This window comes from Anomaloglossus baeobatrachus, chromosome 3 (genome assembly GCF_048569485.1).
Source record: "Anomaloglossus baeobatrachus isolate aAnoBae1 chromosome 3, aAnoBae1.hap1, whole genome shotgun sequence".
NCBI classification, from domain to species: domain Eukaryota; kingdom Metazoa; phylum Chordata; class Amphibia; order Anura; family Aromobatidae; genus Anomaloglossus; species Anomaloglossus baeobatrachus.
This window is the reverse complement of record NC_134355.1, coordinates 27,255,715-27,281,453: the sequence shown is the minus strand read 5'-3', so window position 1 is coordinate 27,281,453 and position 25,739 is coordinate 27,255,715. Positions and strand designations below refer to the sequence as shown.

At 51.8% G+C, this 25,739-nt stretch overlaps 1 protein-coding gene across 1 annotated transcript in view; it reads right to left on the bottom strand.

Annotated features, from left to right (window-relative positions):
- The window catches only part of DNAH14 (dynein axonemal heavy chain 14), a 291,138-nt gene that overhangs the window by 121,947 nt on the left and 143,452 nt on the right, over positions 1-25,739 (bottom strand). The window contains exons 33-34 of the mRNA XM_075341429.1: positions 24,365-24,551; positions 1,945-2,024 (exon numbers count right to left, since the gene is read on the bottom strand). Of these exons, the coding sequence (XP_075197544.1) occupies positions 1,945-2,024; positions 24,365-24,551 (267 nt within the window). The remainder of the gene's footprint in view (positions 1-1,944; positions 2,025-24,364; positions 24,552-25,739) is intronic.

Here is a 25,739-nt window from a genome sequence, read left to right as displayed (position 1 = left end):
CGGATCTAACTTTGTATTGGGTGCACCAAGATGGCAGATCTAACTTTGTATTGGGTGTACCAAGATGGCAGATCTAACTTTGTATTGGGTGCACCAAGATGGCAGATCAAACTTTGTATTGGGTGCACCAAGATGGCAGATCTAACTTTGTATTGGGTGTACCAAGATGGTGGCTCTAACTTTGTATTGGGTGTACCAAGATGGCGGATCTAACTTTGTATTGGGTGTACCAAGATGGCGAATCTAACTTTGTATTGGGTGTACCAAGATGGCAGATCTAACTTTGTATTGGGTACACCAAGATGGCAGATCTAACTTTATATTGGGTGCACCAAGATGGCAGATCTAACTTTGTATTGGGTGCACCAAGATGGCAGATCTAACTTTGTATTGGGCGCACCAAGATGGCAGATCTAACTTTGTATTGGGTGCACCAAGATGGCAGATCTAACTTTGTATTGGGTGCACCAAGATGGCAGATCTAACTTTGTATTGGGTGTACCAAGATGGCGGATCTAACTTTGTATTGGGTGTACCAAGATGGCGAATCTAACTTTGTATTGGGTGTACCAAGATGGCAGATCTAACTTTGTATTGGGTACACCAAGATGGCAGATCTAACTTTGTATTGGGTACACCAAGATGGCAGATCTAACTTTATATTGGGTGCACCAAGATGGCAGATCTAACTTTGTATTGGGTGCACCAAGATGGCAGATCTAACTTTGTATTGGGCGCACCAAGATGGCAGATCTAACTTTGTATTGGGTGCACCAAGATGGCAGATCTAACTTTGTATTGGGTGCACCAAGATGGCAGATCTAACTTTGTATTGGGTGTACCAAGATGGCGGATCTAACTTTGTATTGGGTGCACCAAGATGGCAGATCTAACTTTGTATTGGGTGTACCAAGATGGCGGATGTAACTTTGTATTGGGTGCACCAAGATGGCAGATCTAACTTTGTATTGGGTGTACCAAGATGGCAGATCTAACTTTGTATTGGGTGCACCAAGATGGCAGATCTAACTTTGTATTGGGTGCACCAAGATGGCAGATCTAACTTTGTATTGGGTGTACCAAGATGGCGGCTCTAACTATGTATTGGGTGTACCAAGATGGCGGATCTAACTTTGTATTGGGTGTACCAAGATGGCGAATCTAACTTTGTATTGGGTGTACCAAGATGTCGAATCTAACTTTGTATTGGGTGTACCAAGATGGCGGATCTAACTTTGTATTGGGTGTACCAAGATGGCAGATCTAACTTTATATTGGGTGCACCAAGATGGCAGATCTAACTTTGTATTGGGTGTACCAAGATGGCGAATCTAACTTTGTATTGGGTGTACCAAGATGGCGGATCTAACTTTGTATTGGGTGTACCAAGATGGCGGATCTAACTTTATATTGGGTGCACCAAGATGGCAGATCTAACTTTGTATTGGGTGCACCAAGATGGCAGATCTAACTTTGTATTGGGTGCACCAAGATGGCAGATCTAACTTTGTATTGGGTGCACCAAGATGGCAGATCTAACTTTGTATTGGGTGTACCAAGATGGCAGATCTAACTTTGTATTGGGTGTACCAAGATGGCGGGTCTAACTTTGTATTGGGTGCACCAAGATGGCGGATCTAACTTTGTATTGGGTGCACCAAGATGGCAGATCTAAATTTGTATTGGGTGTACCAAGATGGCAGATCTAACTTTGTATTGGGTGCACCAAGATGGCAGATCTAACTTTGTATTGGGTGCACCAAGATGGCAGATCTAACTTTGTATTGGGTGTACCAAGATGGTGGCTCTAACTTTGTATTGGGTGTACCAAGATGGCGGATCTAACTTTGTATTGGGTGTACCAAGATGGCGGATCTAACTTTGTATTGGGTACACCAAGATGGCGGATCTTACGTTGATTAAGTGTTGTGTAATGCACCTCACCTGGACTCCAGCTCCTGCTTCTTCTGTCCGGCCACCACTAGCACCGTCTTAATAGCTCTCATTCCAAAATCATAGTGATTCTAGAGAAGAAAAGAAGGTTCCTTATAGAAAAGAAGGGAATTTTGTTTACTTACCGTAAATTCCTTTTCTTCTAGCTCCTATTGGGAGACCCAGACAATTGGGTGTATAGCTTCTGCCTCCGGAGGCCACACAAAGTATTACACTCAAAAGTGTAACCCCTCCCCTCTGCCTATACACCCTCCCGTGCATCACGGGCTCCTCAGTTTTGGTGCAAAAGCAGGAAGGAGAAAACTTATAAATTGGTCTAGGGTAAATTCAATCCCAAGGATGTTCGGAGAACTGAAACATGAACCAAAGGAACAAATCAACATGAACAACATGTGTACACAAAAGAATAACCAGCCCGAAGGGAACAGGGGCGGGTGCTGCGTCTCCCAATAGGAGCTAGAAGAAAAGGAATTTACGGTAAGTAAACAAAATTCCCTTCTTCTTTGTCGCTCCATTGGGAGACCCAGACAATTGGGACGTCCAAAAGCAGTCCCTGGGTGGGTAAAAGAATACCTCGATAAAAAGAGCCGAAACGGCCCCCTCTTACAGGTGGGCAACTGTCGCCTGAAGGAGTCGCCTACCTAGACTGGCATCTGCCGAAGCATAGGCATGCACCTGATAGTGTTTCGTGAAAGTGTGCAGACTAGACCAGGTAGCAGCCTGACACACCTGCTGAGCCGTAGCCCGGTGCCGCAATGCCCAGGACGCACCCACGGCTCTGGTAGAATGGGCTTTCAGCCCTGAAGGAAGCGGAAGCCCAGAAGAACGGTAGGCTTCAAGAATCGGTTCCTTGATCCACCTAGCCAAGGTTGACTTGGAAGCCTGGGAACCCTTACGCTGGCCAGCGACAAGGACAAAGAGCGCATCTGAACGACGCAGGGGCGCCGTGCGAGACACGTAGAAACGGAGTGCTCTCACCAGATCCAAAGAGTGCAAATCCTTTTCACATTGGTGAATTGGATTAGGGCAAAATGAAGGTAAGGAGATATCCTGATTGAGATGAAAAGGAGATACCACCTTAGGGAGAAATTCCGGAACAGGACGCAGAACCACCTTATCCTGGTGAAAAACCAGGAAGGGGGCTTTGCATGACAGCGCTGCAAGCTCTGACACTCTGCGGAGTGATGTAACTGCCACTAGAAATGCCACCTTCTGCGAAAGACGTGATAAGGAGACATCCCGCAGCGGTTCGAAAGGTGGTTTCTGAAGAGCCGTTAGCACCCTGTTAAGGTCCCAGGGTTCCAGCGGACGCTTGTAAGGTGGGACTATGTGGCAAACTCCCTGCAGGAACGTGCGGACCTGCGGAAGCCTGGCTAGGCGCTTTTGAAAAAATACGGAGAGCGCCGATACTTGTCCCTTGAGAGAGCCGAGTGACAAACCCTTGTCCATTCCGGATTGAAGGAATGAAAGAAAAGTGGGTAAGGCAAACGGCCATGGAGAAAAACCATTATCAGAGCACCAGGATAAGAAGATCCGCCAAGATCTGTAATAGATCTTGGCGGACGTTGGTTTCCTGGCCTGTCTCATAGTGGCAATGACATCCTGAGATAAACCTGAACACGCTAGGAGCCAGGACTCAATGGCCACACAGTCAGGTTGAGGGCCACGGAATTCAGATGGAAAAACGGCCCTTGTGACAGCAAGTCTGGGCGGTCTGGAAGCGCCCACGGTTGACCCACCGTGAGATGCCAAAGATCCGGGTACCACGATCGCCTCGGCCAATCTGGAGCGACGAGAATGGCGCGACGACAGTCGGACCTGATCTTGCGTAACACTCTGGGCAGCATCGCCAGAGGAGGAAATACATAGGGCAGTCGAAACTGCGACCAATCCTGAACTAATGCGTCCGCCGCCAGAGCTCTGTGATCCTGAGACCGTGCCATGAAGGCAGGGACCTTGTTGTTGTGTCGTGACGCCATAAGATCGACGTTCGGCGTTCCCCAGCGGCGATAGATCTCTCGAAACACGTCTGGGTGAAGAGACCATTCCCCCGCGTCCATGCCCTGACGACTGAGAAAATCTGCTTCCCAATTTTCTACGCCCGGGATGTGAACTGTGGAGATGGTGGAGGCTGTGGCTTCCACCCACTGCAGAATCCGCCTGACTTCCTGGAAGGCCTGACGACTTCGCGTGCCGCCCTGATGGTTGATGTATGCGACGGCAGTGGCGTTGTCCGACTGTATACGGATCTGTCTGCCCTCCAGCCACCGATGGAAGGCCAATAAGGCTAGATACACTGCCCTTATCTCCAGAACATTGATCTGAAGGGAGGACTCTACCGGAGTCCAGGTTTCCTGAGCCTGTGGTGGAGGAAAACCGCTCCCCACCCTGACAGGCTCGCGTCCGTGGTGACCACAGCCCAGGTTGGGGGTAGGAAGGATTTTCCTTGCGATAGAGAATTGGGAAGGAGCCACCACTGAAGTGACGTCTTGGTTGCAAGGGACAGAGAGACGTTCCTGTCTAGGGAAGTCGACCTCAAGTCCCATTTGCGGAGAATGTCCCATTGGAGTGGCCGCAGATGGAATTGCGCGAACGGCACTGCCTCCATCGCTGCCACCATCTTCCCCAGGAAGTGCATGAGGCGCCTCAAGGGGTATGAGTGACCCCGAAGAAGAGATTGCACCCCTGCTTGTAGAGAAAGCTGTTTGTCCAGCAGTAGCTTGACTACCGCTGACTGTGTATGAAACTCCATCCCGAGGTAAGTCAGTGATTGGGTCGGTGTCAACTGGGATTTGGGGAAGTTGATTATCCACCCGAACCGCTGGAGAGTCGTCAGAGCGATTGTAAGGCTGTGTTGACACGCCACCCGAGAAGGTGCCCTGACTAGGAGATCGTCTAAGTAGGGAATCACGGAGTGGCCCTGAGAGTGAAGGACCGCCACAACGGATGCCATAACTTTGGTGAAGACCCGTGGGGCTGTCGCCAGGCCGAAAGGCAATGCCACGAACAGAAGGTGTTCGTCCCCGATGGTGAAACGCAAGAAGCGTTGATGTTCGGGTGCGATCGGCACATGGAGATAAGCATACTTGATGTCGATCGATGCTAGGAAGTCTCCTTGTGACATCGAGGCGATGACCGAGCGGCGAGATTTCATCCGAAACCGTCTGGTGCTCACATGTCTGTTGAGCAGTTTGAGGTCCGGAACGGGGCGGAAAGATCCGTCCTTCTTTGGCACCACGAACAAGTTGGAGTAAAAGTCGCGACCTTGTTCCTGAGGGGGAACAGGGATCACAACTCCCTCTGTCTTCAGAGTGTCCACTGCCTGAAAAAGTGCTTCGGCCCGAGCGGGGGGCGGAGAGGTTCTGAAGAACCGAGTCTGAGGACGAGAGCTGAACTCTATCCTGTAACCGTGAGACAGAATGTCTCTCACCCATCGGTCTTGAACGTGTGGCCACCAGGCGTCGCAAAAGAGGGAGAGCCTGCCACCGACCGAGGATGCGGTTCGGGGATGCCGAGAGTCATGAGGAGGCCGCCTTGGAGGCAGCGCCTCCGGCGGCCTTTTGGGGGCGTGACTTAGACCGCCACGCATAGGAGTTCCTCTGGCCTTTCTCCGGCCTGCTGGATGAAGAGGATTGGGGCTTGGCGGAGGGACGAAAGGACCGAAACCTCGATTGTATTTTTCGTTGCTGAGGTCTCTTAGGTTTGGATTGGGGTAAGGAGGAGTCCTTTCCCTTGGATTCCTTAATAATCTCATCCAATCGTTCGCCAAACAATCGGTCGCCAGAAAACGGCAAACCGGTTAAGAACCTCTTGGAGGCCGAGTCTGCCTTCCATTCGCGCAGCCACATGGCCCTGCGGACTGCCACAGAATTAGCGGATGCCACCGCTGTACGGCTAGCAGAGTCTAGGACTGCGTTCATGGCGTAGGAAGAAAAAGCTGACGCTTGAGAAGTCAGAGACGCAACCTGCGGAGCAGAATTACGTGTGACAGCATTAATCTCAGCCAAACAAGCTGAGATAGCTTGTAGTGCCCACACGGCTGCAAAGGCCGGGGCAAAAGACGCGCCCGTGGCTTCATAGATGGATTTCACCAGGAGCTCTATCTGCCTGTCAGTGGCATCTTTTAGCGATGAGCCATCTGCAACCGATACCACAGATCTAGTCGCTAATCTAGAGACTGGAGGATCCACCTTGGGACACTGAGCCCAACCCTTAACTACGTCAGGGGGGGAAGGGGTAACGTGTGTCATTAAGGCGCTTAGTAAAGCGCTTGTCCGGAACCGCTCTGGGCTTCTGGACAACATCTCTGAAGTTAGAGTGATTGAAAAACGCACTGCGTGTACGTTTGGGGAACCGAAACTGGTGTTTCTCCTGCTGAGAAGCCGACTCCTCTACAGGTGGAGGCGGGGGAGACAGATCTAACACCTGGTTGATGGACGAGATAAGATCATTTACTAAGGCGTCCCCTTCAGGTGTATCAAGATTGAGTGCAACGTCAGGTTCAGAGCCCTGAGCTGCGACGTCCGCCTCGTCCTCCAGAGAGTCCTCGAGCTGGGAACCCGAGCAGCGTGAAGAAGTCGGGGAAGATTCCCAGCGGGCCCGCTTAGTCTGTCTGGGACTGTGTTCCGGGCAGGATTCCTCCGTGTGGGACCTAGGGCCCAACCTGGAAGCGCGCTGCGGCGCGGAGCGAGAGGGGCCTGGAGGCGACGAGCTAACGGGGACCGGGGCCTGTGTAAGGACCGGTCTGGACTTCAAAGCTTCCAGCAGTTTGGCAGACCATTTGTCCATAGACTGAGCCATGGATTGTGAAAGTGACTCAGAGAGTTTCTCAGCAAACGCAGCAAACTCTGTCCCTGCCGCCTGGACAGGGGGAGCAGGTGGGTCTACATGAGCCGAGGGGCCCACAAGTGACCGAGGCTCCGGCTGAGCAAGCGAAACAGGGGTCGAGCATTGCTCACAGTGAGGGTAGGTGGAACCCGCAGGTAACATAGCCCTACAAGAGGTACAGGTCGCAAAAAAAACCCTGTGCCTTAGCACCTTTGCTCCTTGTGGACGACATGCTGTTGTGTCCTAGGAGAGTGATCACTGAGGGTATATGGGAAGGGGTATACAGCCCGACCGAACAGAAATATGCATATAACACATATCTATTCCGGCACCCTGGGGGGGGGACCAGCACCGGGTGACCGGTGTGGCTTACCGACCGCTAAAAAGCGGAGTGTGTGTCCTCCAGATTCCCTGCCTTAGGTCTCCCAGAGCTGCAGAGCTCTTCTCAGATAATCCTCCACCGGCAGAATGCCAAAAAACATGGTGTCACGAACCACCGGGGGGGGTCACTCAGAAATCCCCCGCGCTGGCTACCAGTACGTCACAATCGGGGGGTAACAAGTGGGGGTCACCCCTCCTTTATACCTCCCGACCGACAGACAGAGCACGTGACGCGCTCTCTAGCGCCCCTCTTATAGTCAGGCCAATTATGGAATTGCCCGACAATAAGCAAGGAGGCCGCTATACTACTTATGCCGATTATTGAAGGGTCCCCGGTGAGAGTAGGGTATATATTCCCCCGACCTCCGCGGGCGGAATATATAAAACCTCCCCGAATCTCACTGGCCTCCCCACAATAATCCTTGGCACAACTCGCTGCCACCAACCGCTTCACGGTAACTATTAGCCGAACACACAGACGTGGGATTCAAGATCGAGATAACAGAATAGCCCAAGATTAATTATATAATTTAATCAGCCTAAAGCACACTAGAAAATACAATATATACAATAGGGAATCTACAGAATATACATAGGTCAGAGTACAGTTACAGATAAAGCATGGTTTACAAACAGGCATACACAGTTCCAGCAGTTACCTTGTGCGTCTGGCCACAGGGGGGCGCTGTAGACCAGGTTTCTAGGATCCTTCCCACAGATGTTTCCTACACGTGACCCCCAGCGAAAGAACACTGGAAAATGGCCGAAGTAGGGTTATCAACCTGGGCAAATCCAGGTCCCCTCCTACCTTAGTGACCTCAGAGGGAGCACTGCTCCACCCCTGGCTGGAGTTATGGACAATATCCACAACATGGAATATGGGCCATAACTTTGCCTGGGAGCGTCGTAGGCGGACGCCAACGCTCTCATTGTGACAGTTATGAATTTAGCTACAGAACGAGAGGACTCATGACTTGTCTACTAGTTCCCCATTGGCTGATATCACGCCTGGGGTACTTCCCAAGGTCCTACTCCCATAAAAAAGGTGTGCCAGCATCGTCCGCATGCAGAGACACCATTTTTATGGTTGCCATATTTATCGGAAATATGGCTTGCGAGATATGAACCATATTTTACTGGAGTCGTTCTGTCTGGATACTTCCAAGCTTGCTAATTAGATAGCAGCCCCTACCACAGGGTCACGGCAGGGAGTCATCCTGTGTCCATTGTTCCCACATCATCTAATCTCCATATCACAGGAGATGGCTGTTGGAGGTGTAAGTGGAACACAGACCAGTTCCTTTGACACCTATCTGCTAAACAAACCGTTTATCCCTGTGGTAAATTTTCTGATTGAAGGAGTTGTGTGAAGGAAAGGGGGGGTGACACCAGGAGAGGGCTTCCTGACATAACTTGAATATCATGATTTATCGTCATATCTCCGGATTTACCTCACACCTCCCCCCTTTTGAGGGCGCTAGGGGGCAGCACACTCCGGTGTTCCCCCGTGCGCCCGTCCGCGACCTCTCCTTGTCGGGACAGCCCGTCTGCGTTACCGTGGTCACGGCCCCTTTTGTGTCGAATGGTGAAGTTGTATTGCTGGAGCGCCAGGCTCCATCGCAACAACCTGCCATTCGTCCCGGAGACAGTGTGTAACCAGCTGAGGGGATTGTGGTCCGTCTCCACGATGAAGTGGCGCCCGTATAGATAGGGTTGCAGACGCTGCAGGGCCCACACTATGGCCAGGCACTCCTTTTCCATCGTGGAGTAGGCCACTTCCCTTGGTAACAGCTTCCTGCTCAGGTACAAGACTGGGTGCTCTTGGCTCGCAGAGTCCACCTGGCTGAGCACCGCACCGAGGCCGAAGTCACTGGCGTCGGTCTGTACTACAAACGGCCCCGTGAAGTCGGCTGCCTGTAGCACGGGCGGGCTGGACAGGGCGTCCTTTAGGGCCCGGAAGGCTGTCTCGCAGTCCATTGTCCAATCGACTGCAGAGGGCAGCTTCTTCTTGGTGAGGTCCGTCAAGGGCTTTGCCAGGCTACTATAGCATGGAACAAACCTCCTATAGTACCCAGCGGTCCCCAAGAAGGACATCACCTGCTTCTTGGTCCTGGGGGTGGGCCAGGACGCGATGGCCTCCACTTTCTCAGGCTCGGGCTTCAGTGTTCTCCCGCCTACCCGGTGACCGAGGTACTGGACCTCGCTCATGGCCAGCTGACACTTTCCCGGCTTGATGGTCAAACCTGCCTGGTGGATCCGCCTGAGCACCTGTGCTAGATGCTCTAGGTGATCTTCCCAGGTGGGACTGAAGACGGCAATGTCATCCAGGTACGCGGCCGCGTACCCTTCAAGTCCCTTGAGCAGGGTGTTGACCATCCGCTGGAAGGTGGCAGGGGCATTCCTCATCCCGAATGGCATCACCGTGGACTCGTACAGTCCAAATGGGGTAATAAAGGCAGAGCGTTCCCTGGCCTTGCGAGTCAGGGGGATCTGCCAATATCCCCGGCTCAGATCCATGATGGTCAGGTATTGAGCCCCGGCCAACTGATCGAGCAGGTCATCGATGCGTGGCATTGGGTACGCATCGGCGACCGTGACAGCATTGAGCCCCCTGTAGTCCACGCAGAACCGAGTGGTTCGGTCCTTCTTAGGGACGAGGACTACAGGCGAGGCCCAAGCGCTGTTGGATGCCTGGATCACCCCCAGCTTCAGCATCTCGTCAATCTCCTGGCGCATGTGTTGCTGCACCTCCAGGGAGACCCGATATGCTGAACGCCGGATCGGGGGATGATCCCCAGTGTCCACGTGATGGACAGCCAAGTCAGTCCTTCCGGGCTGGTTGGTAAACAACCCCCGGAAGGGGTGTAGGGTGGCCCACAGCTGGGACCGTTGGTCCTCCAAGAGCTGGTGGCCAACCTCCACATCCTCAATGGATCCGCCTGCCCTAACCTGGGCTAGCATATCCAAGAGGGTTTCCGCTTCTCCCTCCTCGGGCAGGTTGCACACAGGGAGTGCACATGCCTCCCGCTCATGATGTGCCTTCATCATGTTCACATGGAAGGGCTTCCGCCTTCCACGGGCAGGGTCCAGGGTGACCAGGTACGTTACAGGGTTGAGCTGCTGGTACACGAGGTATGGGCCTTCCCAGGCTGCCTGAAGCTTGTCCTGTGGTACGGGGACCAGTACCCACACCTTTTGACCCACTTGGTAGGTCCTCTGACAAGCGTTCTGGTCGTACCAACGCTTCTGATCGGCCTGGGCTTGAGCCATATTGTCGTGTACCAGTTGCGTCAAGGCCTGCATTTTGTCCCGGAAGCGCATGACATACTCGATAACCGACACTCCAGGGGTGGCCAAATCCCCTTCCCAAGCCTCTTTCACCAGAGCCAGGGGGCCCCGCACACGTCGCCCGTACAGGAGCTCAAACGGTGAGAATCCCGTTGAGGCCTGTGGAACCTCCTGGTAAGCAAATAACAGGTGTGGGAGATACCGCTCCCAGTCACGCCCGTGGGAGTCGACCAACATCTTAAGCATCTGCTTTAAGGTGCCATTGAACCGCTCGCACAGGCCATTAGTCTGTGGATGGTACGGGCTGGCCACCAGATGTCGCACCTGGACCTGCTTACAGAGGGCCTCCATCAGCTGGGACATGAATTGGGTCCCCCGGTCAGTGAGCATTTCCTGGGGAAAACCCACTCGGGAGAAAATCTCCAGCAAGGCGGTGGCCACCTTGTCAGCCCGAATGGACGACAAGGCCACTGCTTCTGGGTACCGGGTGGCATAGTCCACTACCGTTAGTATGAAGCGTTTCCCGGAGCTGCTGGGGATGGCCAGCGGGCCGACCAGATCCACAGCCACCCTCCTGAAAGGCTCATCGATGATTGGCAGAGATACCAGTGGGGCTTTGGGGTGTGGCCCCGCCTTCCCCACTCTCTGACAGGTTTCACACGAACGGCAGTAGGCAACCACATCGGCCCCCATTTTTGGCCAGTAGAAATGCTGGTTTAACCTGGCCTTGGTCTTAGCGATCCCTAGGTGTCCGGCCATCGGAATCTCATGTGCGATCCGCAACAACTCCGTCCGGAACGGATAGGGTACCACCAACTGTCGGTCCCTGGGCCACGCCTCCGGTGAACCCTGCTGGACCGTGACCCGGTACAGCCGTCCTTGGTCCCAGACCACTCGCTCCGGGTCCGAGTCCGAGGGAGGCTGTGCCGCCTGCTCCTTAAGAGCTTTCAGGCTGTCGTCAGCTTCTAACGCTGCCTGAAACCCCTGACTAGATGTGGCCAGAATCGACGAGACTGTCACATCTTCGGTCAGTACCCCGGGACCTGTGTCCTGGCCTCCACCTGACTCGGCTGCCACTTGGTCGGAAGGGGAAGAGCTATCGGACCTCCGGGAGGCCCCTTGGCTTCCAGCACTCCCACTGCGGGTGACAGCGGCCACAGCCGCTGCGACCGTGGGTCGTGCCTGCTCCTCCTCCGTTCCTGACCAAGTCGCCGGTTCAGGCAGACCTACCTGGCTTCCTGACACCCCGGTTGTGGGGGAACCCTGCACCGAGATCTTACCTGGGAGCACTTCCGCTCCGGGACCGGCCCCAATCTCACCTGCCTGTTCCCCCCCTGCAGCAACAGAACCCCGCTGTGAAATTTCTGGTGACCCCACATTTGCTGCGGTAGCCCCCACCCCACACACTGGTCCTCCCCCTGCAGCACCCTGCTCTCTGCTTATCCCTGCAGAGGGCAACAGATCCCAGCTCACAGGCTGATTACTTGTAGAGGCATTGTCACACCTTTCTCTGACCCCCTCCCCTCCTGTCACAGCTGCAGCTGTGTGTGTGTCTATGCAAGCAGAAAAATCAGAGTTCACTCCCTCCTCCCTTACATCATTCATGGAGAACACATTAACATTGTCCGGAGGCATGTCAGTACTGGCTGAAGGGTCAGCCCTTGGGGGGGGCCCAAACTGGGAGGTTATCTGCCCCAAATCTGTCCCAAGTAGCACGTTTGCAGGGATCCGATCAGTTACCCCCACCTCTCTCACCCCTCGCCCTGCGCCCCAGTCCACATAAATGCCAGCAACAGGCAGCGCCGGGTCAATGCCTCCAATCCCGGAGACAGCGAGGGTTTTTCCAGGGATCAAGTCTTGGGGGGACACCATCTCAGGCCGCACCAGAGTCACCTCCGAGGCGCTGTCTCGCAGTCCTATGGTCACAGACCGGCCGACGGTGACAGGTTGGAAGCTGTCCAGGGACCTACCACCACCCCCCCCCCACACAATACACCTTGGGCGGCCCTTGGGACGGGGACGGAGCCGGGGCCTTGGGACGCTGAGGGCACATGGCCTTGAAGTGTCCAGGTAGGTTGCACTGGTGGCACCGTCTTGGCTCTGCCACGGGCCTGGAGAGGGGAGTTGAGGGGGACACCCCCTGCAGTCTAGGGGCAGGTGGGGCAGTCGCAGAATTCATCTTACCCCCTCTCCAGGTGCTGCCGGTGGCTGCTCTCCTGGCCTCAGGAGCCCGATTGTTGGTGTAGTCATCGGCCAGGGCAGCTGTAGCCGTGGACCCCTTTGGCTTCTGGTCTCGGATGAACTGGCGGAGATCCTCAGGGCAGTTCCACAAGAGTTGCTCTGTGATGACCAAGTCTAGGATCTCTGGTCCGGTGGTAAGCTGCAGGCCTTGGGTCCAGTGGTCGGCAGCTCGGGCAAGTGCCCGCCGGTGGTCAGCCCAGGAGTCCTTTGGTCCCTTCTGCAGGGTCCGGAACTTCTTGCGGTAGGACTCCGGAGTGAGGTTGTACTGTTGGATCAGGGCCCGCTTGATGGTGTCGTAGCCCTGATCTGCCTCAGTAGGCAAGTCCCCAAGGATTTCCAGGGCCTTACCCCTTAAACGGGGGGTCAGGTATTTGGCCCACTGCTCCTTGTCCAGATGGTGCTGCAAGCAAGTCCGTTCAAAAGCAGTCAGGAAAGAGTCCAAGTCTCCATCCTTCTCCAGCACTGGGAAGTCCTAAACACGGACCTTTGGAAGTTTGGTGTCTTGAAGGTCACGTGTGGCTGATGAGGGCCGGAGCTGAGCTAGCTGCAGCTGGTGGTCACGCTCTGCCTGTTGCTGTCGCTCTTCACGCGCTGCCTGCCGCTCCGCAGCCTCAGCCTCACGCGCTGCTTGCCGCTCCGCAGCCTCAGCGTCACGCGCTGCCTGTCGCTCACGCTCGGCCATGAGTATCTCGTAGGTATCCCGGTCTCCAGCCATAAGCCTGGCCAAGGCAGCTTGAAGGAGGGCCTCTGCACCTCTCAGGCCGGAGGGATTGGCAAGTGGTGATCTGCGGCACGCTGCAGAGCCAGGTGATTCACTGTCCATTTCAGAGCGGAGGACTGGCATCTGGCTCGTTGAGGACCCTTGGGCGAGCTCCTCCTCATTTTGTCCAGCAGTGCCAGGTTGTGCGATGTCCTCTGCAGAGCTGTTCTCTGGCGTCGGGCTCTTGGAGGGCTCGTGGACAACCTCCTCATCGTCTCTGGCCTGAGCATCGGCCATTCCTTTGGCTTTGCTCCTGGTGCCATCAGCCATTCTTGCAGACTTTTGGTCACTGACACAGAACTGACACCTGATGCACCCACACACCTTACAGTATCTGCACTCTGACACTCTAGTGTTGGTCTGGTCTGAAGACCCCAGCAGCCACAGCTGCTGCAGGCAGTCTTTAGTGTCTGGGAGTATGGGTCTCACACTCACACACACTATTATCTCGATCCCACCGCTTGCCACCAATATGTCACGAACCACCGGGGGGGGTCACTCAGAAATCCCCCGCGCTGGCTACCAGTACGTCACAATCGGGGGGTAACAAGTGGGGGTCACCCCTCCTTTATACCTCCCGACCGATAGACAGAGCACGTGACGCGCTCTCTAGCGCCCCTCTTATAGTCAGGCCAATTATGGAATTGCCCGACAATAAGCAAGGAGGCCGCTATACTACTTATGCCGATTATTGAAGGGTCCCCGGTGAGAGTAGGGTATATATTCCCCCGACCTCCGCGGGCGGAATATATAAAACCTCCCCGAATCTCACTGGCCTCCCCACAATAATCCTTGGCACAACTCGCTGCCACCAACCGCTTCACGGTAACTATTAGCCGAACACACAGACGTGGGATTCAAGATCGAGATAACAGAACAGCCCAAGATTAATTATATAATTTAATCAGCCTAAAGCACACTAGAAAATACAATATATACAATAGGGAATCTACAGAATATACATAGGTCAGAGTACAGTTACAGATAAAGCATGGTTTACAAACAGGCATACACAGTTCCAGCAGTTACCTTGTGCGTCTGGCCACAGGGGGGCGCTGTAGACCAGGTTTCTAGGATCCTTCCCACAGATGTTTCCTACACGTGACCCCCAGCGAAAGAACACTGGAAAATGGCCGAAGTAGGGTTATCAACCTGGGCAAATCCAGGTCCCCTCCTACCTTAGTGACCTCAGAGGGAGCACTGCTCCACCCCTGGCTGGAGTTATGGACAATATCCACAACATGGAATATGGGCCATAACTTTGCCTGGGAGCGTCGTAGGCGGACGCCAACGCTCTCATTGTGACAGTTATGAATTTAGCTACAGAACGAGAGGACTCATGACTTGTCTACTAGTTCCCCATTGGCTGATATCACGCCTGGGGTACTTCCCAATGTCCTACTCCCATAAAAAAGGTGTGCCAGCATCGTCCGCATGCAGAGACACCATTTTTATGGTTGCCATATTTATCGGAAATATGGCTTGCGAGATATGAACCATATTTTACTGGAGTCGTTCTGTCTGGATACTTCCAAGCTTGCTAATTAGATAGCAGCCCCTACCACAGGGTCACGGCAGGGAGTCATCCTGTGTCCATTGTTCCCACATCATCTAATCTCCATATCACAGGAGATGGCTGTTGGAGGTGTAAGTGGAACACAGACCAGTTCCTTTGACACCTATCTGCTAAACAAACCGTTTATCCCTGTGGTAAATTTTCTGATTTAAGGAGTTGTGTGAAGGAAAGGGGGGGTGACACCAGGAGAGGGCTTCCTGACATAACTTGAATATCATGATTTATCGTCATATCTCCGGATTTACCTCACACATGGCTGCCGGAGTTCTCAGGGGAGGAGGGAGCCGTGGGCGGTGCTAAAAAAGTGCGGGAATGTGGGGTCCCCCCAGTGATCAGTGATGGGGGAGGACACATCGAGGATGTTCCTGCCCTCACAGCCGACATCAGGCCGGCCGTCCCGCCCTTACCCCTGACAGGCAGGTCCGGGGGCGGGATTTTTGCTACTAGGCCGCGATGAAGCCGGGGACTAAATTTAAAAACGCGGCCGACAAGCAGGCGCGGTCGGCGCGGAAGTCTCCCGGTCTTCACAAATCAGCAGCTGCTGCAGCGTCCGGGAAGCAGGCGCTCCATGCACAGTCCCCATGGGGACACAGAGTACCTTATAGATGCAGGGCCCGGTCCCTGAGGATAAATAGACTCCTGTCCAGCAGATTCCCACAGGGGCTGCGGAGGGAGCCCTGTCCCAGTGAATGGATGACCGGTCAGGATCCCACTTCTCCCAGAGCCACTAAGGGATGGTGAAGGAAAACGGCATGAGGCTCCAGCCTTTGTACCCGCAATGGGTACCTCAACCTTAACAGCACCGCCGACATAGTGGGGTGAGAAGGGAGCATGCCGGGGGCCCCGTGGGGGTCCTCTTTTCTTCCAACCGATATAACTAATCTGAGAATGCATGAGTGGATGTGTGCCTCCTTCCACACAAAGCATAAAACTGAGGAGCCCGTGATGCACGGGAGGGTGTATAGGCAGAGGGGAGGGGTTACACTTTTAAAGTGTAATACTTTGTGTGGCCTCCGGAGGCAGAAGCTATACACCCAATTGTCTGGGTCTCCCAATGGAGCGACAAAGAAATTGTCAGGTTTCCAGGTTTTCCAGTTCTCTTTTGACTGCCCTTGCCCTCGGTTAACATGGAGGTTACCGTTCTGTTGCCCTACTTCCTGTCCAGCGGCTTAAAAGGCCGCCTCCCAGCCCAGTCCAGTGCCTGAGTATACTGCCTGCTGTGTGCTCCTGCTGTGTTTTGCTGCTTATTCCGGATTGCCTCTGGATTCCCCTAAGAAGACTACCTACCGATTGATTCTGGACTGTACCCGGCTCTCAAGGCTGTGCCCGGATTCCGTTTACCATCTTCGGTCAGCACTCCGCCTGGTTCTCTTTGTGGTTCGTAACCATTTTGGACAAACATTTCCGTACGGACACTCATTGACTTTACCGCTTGCTCCTTATCCCGGCCGCTGCGCATTTAGGCCTTCCGGGGTAGATTGCCGGACAGTCCCTGTATAGGGGTTTGCTCCGGTGGTCTCCCTGGGGGAGTCCGGTGCGTGGTCCCGGGAATCCCCTGCGCGTCCATTCCGGAAAGTATTGTCTGTGTTATTGTATTGTTGTGTTTGTTCTGTTTCTACCGTGGTGACATACTATAAAACATCTTGTACCCGGAACTCGTCTCTGATTGTCATTGCCCTACGCTATCGAAATCCTCAGAACATAGAATAAGTATTACATTATACTCAGGCCATTAGAGGATTTCGCTGGGGCAATGACTGAGACACGAGTAGATCAGCTGTTCTCCATGATTAACTCCCTGCAGCAGGAGATGGAGGTGGTGCAGACTAAGCTTAGAGATGTGGAAGCGCAGCTGGGCCATGATCACCAGGTACTGGGTCCGGCTATACAGGATTTGCAAGTCAGAGTGGAGGCTCAGGAAGCCGTCCCCACTACGTCCGTACCAGCTGCCGGTATGCCTAGGTTACCCCCATTCCGTTTTAATGGTGATCGTAGTCAGTTCCGTGGATTTATTAACCAATGTATACTGTTTTTCGATGTACATGCTGATTATTACCGTTCTGACCGGTCAAAGGTGTTATGTATCATCATGTTATTAACCTCACGAGCACTGGCTTGGGCTAATCCTCTGATAGAAAACCGGGACATCCGTTTAAATCACCTAGATGACTTTCTGAACGCAATGGCGCAGATGTTTGATGATCCGAATCGCCGTGCTACCGCTGAATCTGCTCTCCTTTCCTTACGTCAGGGAAAGCGCTCTGTCATTGAATACGCCACTGAGTTCAGGAGGTTAGTGGTAGACACCGACTGGGGAAACAATGCATTATTGTCCGTTTTCAGAAAGGGTTTGTCCGGTACCATCAAGGACGAGTTAGCCCGTTCCGAATCCCCAGGGGATTTTGACCTGTTTCTCCAGCACTGTGTGCGCATAGATACCCGTTTAACGGAACGTAGACAGGAAAAATGGGCAGCTATAAACCGTATAAACAATAATACATTTCCTTCCAGAGAACCTGCTTTCAGGACGCCACGGGAGGCTGAGGACGTTCCTATGCAAGTGGACTCTCTACAAAAGCGAGAGACCAACGAACGTCGTGAACACCGGCTCCGTGAGCGTTTGTGTTTCTACTGCGGTCAATCGGACCATTTTTTAATCGACTGCCCGAAACGTCCGAATCGCTCAAATAAGGTATTGGCAGCCATGGCAGAGTGTGATAACACGGACGCAGAGTCTGACATCTCTGAGGCAAGCGGACACTTGGATGCGGTATTTCCCTTGACTGTAATGTCTACCTCACCGAAGGACTCAGAAGGGAAATATACCCATTGTTCACTCCCCATTCAGATCCGGTGGGAGGGACAGCTAATTCCTACCTCTGCAATGATAGACTCTGGGGCAGGGGGAAATTTCATGGACTTTTCTTTTGCTATTAAACACGGTATCCGGACTCAGCAAAGATCCTCACCGGTTACCATGGAGACGGTAGACGGATCTCCGTTAACATCTGGACCAGTGGATCGGGAAACAGTACCGCTAGAATGCATGATGAAACCAGGTCAGCAGGAGACTCTTATTTTCATGATGATCTCTTCTCCACATTTTCCGATTATTCTAGGTATTCCGTGGCTACGGTCTACAAATCCGGTCATCAATTGGGAAACTAAGGAGATATCCTTCCCACCGCAGAGTGATCCGGCCATTTGTCCAACTGTTCCGGTTCCGGTAACACCACATGCAGAAGGCACGGTACAGGTACCCGTTTTACCCTCGGTTTATCGTGACTTCGCTGACATATGCGACAAAAGAAAGGCCGATCGGCTTCCTCCGCATAGACCGTATGATTGCCCCATAGACTTACTCCCAGGGGCAGAAATCCCGTTTGGTCATGTTTACCCGTTGGCGGCACCTGAGCTAGAAGCCCTAAAGGAATATATTGATGAAAGCCTGGCCAAGGGATTTATTCGCCCGTCTACCTCGCCCGCAGGGGCACCCATCTTTTTTGTGAAAAAGAAGGAGGGGACTCTGAGACCCTGTATTGACTACCGGGAACTGAATAAAATAACCATCCGGAACCGGTATCCGTTACCGTTGATTCCGGAGCTATTGGAGAGAGTCCAACAGGCAAAGATATTCACCAAATTGGACCTCCGTGGGGCATATAATCTGCTTCGTATACGTCCCGGAGACGAGTGGAAGACCGCGTTCCGATGTCGGTACGGACATTTTGAGTATTTAGTGATGCCTTTTGGACTTTGTAACGCTCCTGCGGCATTTCAACATCTAGTTAATGATATTTTCAGGGATATCATGGACCAATTCATGGTGATCTATCTGGATGATATTCTAATCTTTTCTGATTCTCTCCAGGAACACCAGGAGCACGTCAAGACCGTACTTACCCGGCTGAGGGACAACCACCTGTACATTAAACTGGAGAAATGTGAGTTCCACTGCTCACAAATACAATTCTTAGGTTATGTCATCTCTCCTCAGGGACTGAACATGGAATCTAGCAAGATACAAGCCATTCTCGACTGGCCGGAACCGGGAAACATCAAAGAGGTACAACGCTTTGTCGGTTTTGCCAACTTTTACCGACGCTTTATCCGTAACTTTTCAGAGATTGTTCGTCCCATCACCCTGTTGACTAAGAAAGGACAGAAGTTTGTATGGTCCGCCCAGGCTCAGGAAGCGTTCCATCGTCTCAAGGGATGTTTTACCTCAGCACCCATACTAGTGCATCCGAATCCCGCACTTCCCTTCATCGTGGAGGTCGACGCTTCCGACTACGCATTAGGGGCCATTCTTTCTCAAAGGACCGGGGACAAGAGTCTCCTGCATCCGTGTGCCTTCTTCTCCCGCAGGTTGTCCCCTGCGGAAAGGAACTACGACATTGCGGATAAGGAATTATTGGCGATTATTGCCGCCTTCAAGGAATGGAGACACCACTTACAGGGAGCCGCGCAGCAAGTGATAGTACTCACAGATCATCGTAATCTGGAATTTCTTAAGTCTGCCAGGTGCCTGTCTCCACGACAAGCCCGTTGGAGCCTATTCCTTAACCAATTCAATTTTGTTGTTACATACCGTCCAGGTTCACGTAATGGGAAAGCCGATGCCTTGTCCCGAATCCCTGCCGTGGACTCCGTGCCTGGAACCCCGTCGCAGACCGTGTTATCAGATGCCAATTTCGTTGGAGTAATCCAGGACCAGGACTTGTGGAAGGACATCAAGCGGGCCTATGATGGTGATGTATTTCTTGCTGCCCCCCCGAATGATGTAACTCTTGTTCTTCGGAATGGGGTGTGGTTAAGAGAACGACGCATTTATGTCCCGGAGGCCGTAAGACTTCGGGTTCTCAAGTTGGTTCATGACTCCGTGTTGGCCGGTCATAGGGGGGTACAGAAGACGCAGGAATTTCTGAGCCGGTTTTTCTGGTGGCCTACCTGTCTAAAGGATGTAAAGGACTATGTCCACTCATGCGTGGTTTGTGCCCGGTGCAAGGTCCCTCGTGTGGCTCCTACGGGACTCCTCCAACCGTTACCCGTGCCATCCCGCCCTTGGGGGTCTATCTCCATGGATTTTATTGTGGAGTTGCCAGTCTCAGGCGGGCATAATACCATTTTAGTGGTGGTGGATCGATTGACTAAAGCTGCTCACTTCATTCCGTGTACCGGTCTTCCCTCAGCCGCAGAGACAGTGGATTTGGTTGTCCAGAACGTATTCCGATTGCATGGGGTACCGGATGAGATCATCTCCGATCGGGGCGTGCAGTTCACGTCTAGATTCTGGAAGGGGTTTTGTACGGCACTCCAGATTGATGTCTGTTTGTCTTCTGCATACCATCCTCAGACAAATGGACAAACCGAACGGACGAATCAAACCCTGGAACAATACCTTCGCTGTTATGTCAGCCATCTCCAAGACGATTGGATGAAGATGCTTCCGTTGGCGGAGTTCTCCTACAACAACACTCAGAGCAGCTCCACTAAGGTAACGCCCTTTTTCGCTAACCTGGGTTACCATCCGACTATTTTGCCTAGGTCACCGGTTGCGGTTTCGGTACCAGCGGTGGAGGACAGAGTGACAGAACTACGACAAAATCTGGAGGTTCTAAAGAACACCGTAGCTACGGCCCAGGAGCGTTACAAGAGGTCGGCGGACACTCACCGGAAACCGGCACCCATGTATAAGGTAGGGGACTCTGTATGGTTATCCACCAAAAACCTGAGATTGGGTGTTCCTTCGCAGAAACTGGGACAAAAATTCATCGGTCCGTATAAAATCACCGGGATCGTGAGCCCTGTGGCCTGTCGGCTACGGTTACCGCACCATCTAAAGGTACACCCGGTCTTTCATGTGTCTCTCCTCCAACCCGTTTCCCCTAATACGTTTCATGGTCGTATTGTGCCTCCTCCTCCGCCTGTGATGGTCGACGGCGAGGAGCAGTTCGTGGTTGAGGACATTATTGACTCCCGGCTCCATCGTCGTCGGCTTCAGTATCTGGTACGTTGGCAGGGGTACGCCCCCGAGGACGATTCCTGGGAACCGGTGGGTAACATTCGGGCACCCCGGAAGATTGCTCAGTTTCATCGCCGGTACCCGGACAAACCTGGCCCTGATCCGTCCTGAGGCCGTCTCTGGGGGGGGGAGTAATGTCAGGTTTCCAGGTTTTCCAGTTCTCTTTTGACTGCCCTTGCCCTCGGTTAACATGGAGGTTACCGTTCTGTTGCCCTACTTCCTGTCCAGCGGCTTAAAAGGCCGCCTCCCAGCCCAGTCCAGTGCCTGAGTATACTGCCTGCTGTGTGCTCCTGCTGTGTTTTGCTGCTTATTCCGGATTGCCTCTGGATTCCCCTAAGAAGACTACCTACCGATTGATTCTGGACTGTACCCGGCTCTCAAGGCTGTGCCCGGATTCCGTTTACCATCTTCGGTCAGCACTCCGCCTGGTTCTCTTTGTGGTTCGTAACCATTTTGGACAAACATTTCCGTACGGACACTCATTGACTTTACCGCTTGCTCCTTATCCCGGCCGCTGCGCATTTAGGCCTTCCGGGGTAGATTGCCGGACAGTCCCTGTATAGGGGTTTGCTCCGGTGGTCTCCCTGGGGGAGTCCGGTGCGTGGTCCCGGGAATCCCCTGCGCGTCCATTCCGGAAAGTATTGTCTGTGTTATTGTATTGTTGTGTTTGTTCTGTTTCTACCGTGGTGACATACTATAAAACATCTTGTACCCGGAACTCGTCTCTGATTGTCATTGCCCTACGCTATCGAAATCCTCAGAACATAGAATAAGTATTACAGAAATATAAATTGTCTCCAAATTTGGAGTCATGATGAGATCACACAACATGTCTGCACGGTAGACAGATTGCTCAAGCACCAACTTTCCCCCAGTTTAACCCCTCCCTGACATGGCGATTTTCCATTTTTATGCTTTCGTTTTTTCTCCTCTTCTTCCAGGACCTACAACTTTTTTGGGGGGTTTTCTGTTGTTTTTCTGTGAGGACTTGCTTTTTCTCAGGACGAGTTGTACTTTTTTAATAACACCATGAATTTGTTCATGTGATGTACTGGAAAGCAGGAAAAAAAAAATCCAAGTGCGGTGAAATTGCAAAAATAAGCGCCATTCCAAAATGTTTTGACGTGGCAATATGATTCTCCAAGTTAGTACGATCCCTGCGATACCAAACATGCACAGGGGGTTTTTTTTTAGTTTTTTTTTTATTTCTTTAAAGGCTCGGAAATCATGAAAAAAATAAATTAAAAAAAATAAAAAAATAAATAAAAAAAATAAAATTAGAAAAAATTAAATAATAATATATATATAAAAAAATAATAATTATATATATATATATATATATATATACACACACATACATATATATATATATACACATATATATATATATATATATATATATATAAATATATATATTTTAATATTTTGCTTTCGTCTCCATCTTCTAAGACAAGTAACGTTTTAGGTTTTTCATCTGATGGAGCTGTGGATGGCTTGTTTTTTGCCCACTAAGACACCATTTTTATTGATACCACCTTGGGGTAGATTTGATTGCCTCCTATAACATTTCTTGTGGTCTTCCTGGGACCAAAAACCCACAATTCTGGCGAATGATTATTTTCTTGTTACGGTGTTTATTGATTTAATCAATTAATTTTATATTTACACAGATTTCGCAGATTCATCTGCCATCAAAGACACAGGCTCAGCTCCTGAGCCTGCATCAAAGACAGGGAGCCAACATATCACTTGTCAGCTCCACTCGCTGCTGTTAGAGGCAGATGATGGCTGAAAAACTCAGCCATCAAACATGCAGGCTCAGCTCCTGAGCCTGCATCGAAGATAATGAGCCACCATATGACAGGTCAGCTCCATTTGCTGCTGTTAGAGGCGGATTGATGAGTGAATAACACAGATATCATATGCTGTAAAACATGCGGGCTCAGCTCCTGAGCCTGCATCAAAGACAGGGAGCTGGCATGATGTGTCAGCTCCACACGCTGCTGTTAGAGGCAGATGATAGCTGAATAGCACAGCCGTCCTCTTCCATCAAAGATGTGGGCTCCTCTCCTGAGCCTGCATCAAAGACAGGGAGCCAATCAGCTCTACCCTCACCTACTGTATCCTCACCCATCCCTTGTAGACTGTGAGCCCTCGCGGACAGGGACCTCTCTCCTCCTGTACCTGTCTGTGTCTTGTACTGTTTATGATTATTGTACTTGTCCCTATTATGTATACCCCTTTCACTTGTAAAGCGCCATGGAATTGATGGCGCTATAATAATAAATAATAATAATAATATATGACATGCTAACTCCATTCGCTGCTGTGAATCAGATGAAGGCTGAATAGCACAGCCATCATCTGCTGTGAAACATGCAGGCTGAGTTCCTGAGCCTTCATCAAAGACAGCAGCGAGCCGACATATGACATGTCAGCTTCACTCGCTGCTGTTAGAGGCAGGTGATGGTTGCCACCAAAGATGCGGGCTCATCTCCTGAGCCTGAATCAAAGACAGGGAGCTGACATGATGTGCCAGCTCCACTCGCTGCTGTTAGAGGCAGGTGATGGTTGCCACCAAAGATGCGGGCTCATCTCCTGAGCCTGAATCAAAGACAGGGAGCTGACATGATGTGCCAGCTCCACTCGCTGCTGTTAGAGGCAGGTGATGGTTGCCACCAAAGATGCGGGCTCATCTCCTGAGCCTGAATCAAAGACAGGGAGCTGACATGATGTGCCAGCTCCACTCGCTGCTGTTAGAGGCAGATGATGGCTGAATAACACAGCCATCATCTACTGTCAAAGATGCGAGCTCAGCTCCTGAGCCTGCATTAAAGACAGGGAGCCGACCTAGAATGTGCCAGTACATGATATGTTGTACAGGGGTTAAAGAGTTGTAAATGTATGATTGCAGGAGGCCAGACTGCTGGGACCCCCACTGATAACGAGAAAGGGGGTTTCCTAAGTACCCTGTGAATGAGGGGTTGATTGCATGCCTGACTGGCACTCCATTATCTGCATATGGAAATGGTGGTCACACGTGCCCTCCAGCTCCCATACAGGTTATTGGGCTCAGGAGCGGAGCCGACTCCACACATCACCGCACTTAGAATTATTTTGCAGTACATTATATGGTAAATGGTGTCATTCATTACTACAACCCGTCCTGCACAAAAACATGTCCTCATCCGCTTTTTCATCAAAAGTATCAGCAAAATGGCTTCAATTTATATGTTACATTCATCAGAGCAATAAAAAAAAAAAATTGCAAAAGTCTACACCCCCCTCTAATATACAGTCAGCTTTGTGTTACCTGCTGGGAGAGCTGCTTGCTCGCCAGCTGATACAGGTTCACTAACTTCCCAGACAGGGACTTTGCGGCTTTGAATCCCTCGGAGAACAGCATGATCTCGGCGATGAGCTGGTAGTCAGGAACCATCATGGCCACCGGTCTGAAGAGGGACTTCAGGTTGTCTGGGAGCTCAACTCGCCCCTTGTATCTGCAGAAAGCAGGCGGCGTGAAGACTTTTGCACATGTATGACTTGTATGAGGCTACATGTATCTTTTATTTTATATTATACTGAATATTATATTATTTAGAGGGTTTTTTGGAAGGGTCCGAGGCGGTTTCCAATGGGGGAGGGGGTTGCTACAAATGATCTTAGGGTCTCTAGAGCCGCCACTTATAAATGAAGAGGTTAGAGGAGTCCCCATCAAACGCCCTGAGCTGATCATAGGGACCTATGACCAAGGATACTGGAAATAACTGCACCCTAGACCACCAGGGATAACGTCGCTGACCCATGCACTAACACAGAGCACTAGGGATACCACTAATAACTGCTACTTTACCGTAAACCACCAGGTATAATAGAAATGATTCTGGCGCTCCCGTGCACCACCAGGGATACTGGCACTAATTCCTATACTACCTGCCACCAGCAGAAATGCTAACACTAACTTTTACCTTACCCTAGACCACCAGGACTACTGGCACTAACTAATACCATAAACAACAAGGGATACTGCCACTAATTCCTACACTACCCCAGACCAGCGGAAAGGCTAACATTAACTTTTACATTACCCTAGACCACCAGGGATACAGGTGCTAACCCAGGCACTAGAACAGACCACTCGGGATACCATCAATAACTCCTATTTTATAGGTATACAAGATCTACTCTGGCAGTACCATAGACCACCAAGGATGCTGGAACTACTTCCTTCACTACCCTATACCATCTGGGGTACATTCACTCCCATGGACCACCAGGGATAATAGCAGTAACACCTACACTACCCCAGACCAGCGGAAATGCTAACGCTAACTTCTGCATTACCCTAGACCACCAGGACTATTAGCACTTAGTAATACACTACCAAAGACAACCAGAAATACTGGCACTAACTCCTACCACACTATCCTAGACCACCAGGCATATTAGTATTATCCCCCCACACTACCCCAGACCACCAGGAATATTGGTATTATCCCCCCACATTATTGCAGACCACCAGGGAGGTTGTTATTATCCCCCCCCACACTATTCCAGACCACCAGGGATGTTGGTATTATCCCCCCCCACTATCCCAGTCCACCAGGGAGGTTGTTATTATCCCCCCCACACACTATCCCAGACCACCAGGGATGATTGTATTATCCCACCACACTATCCCAGACCAC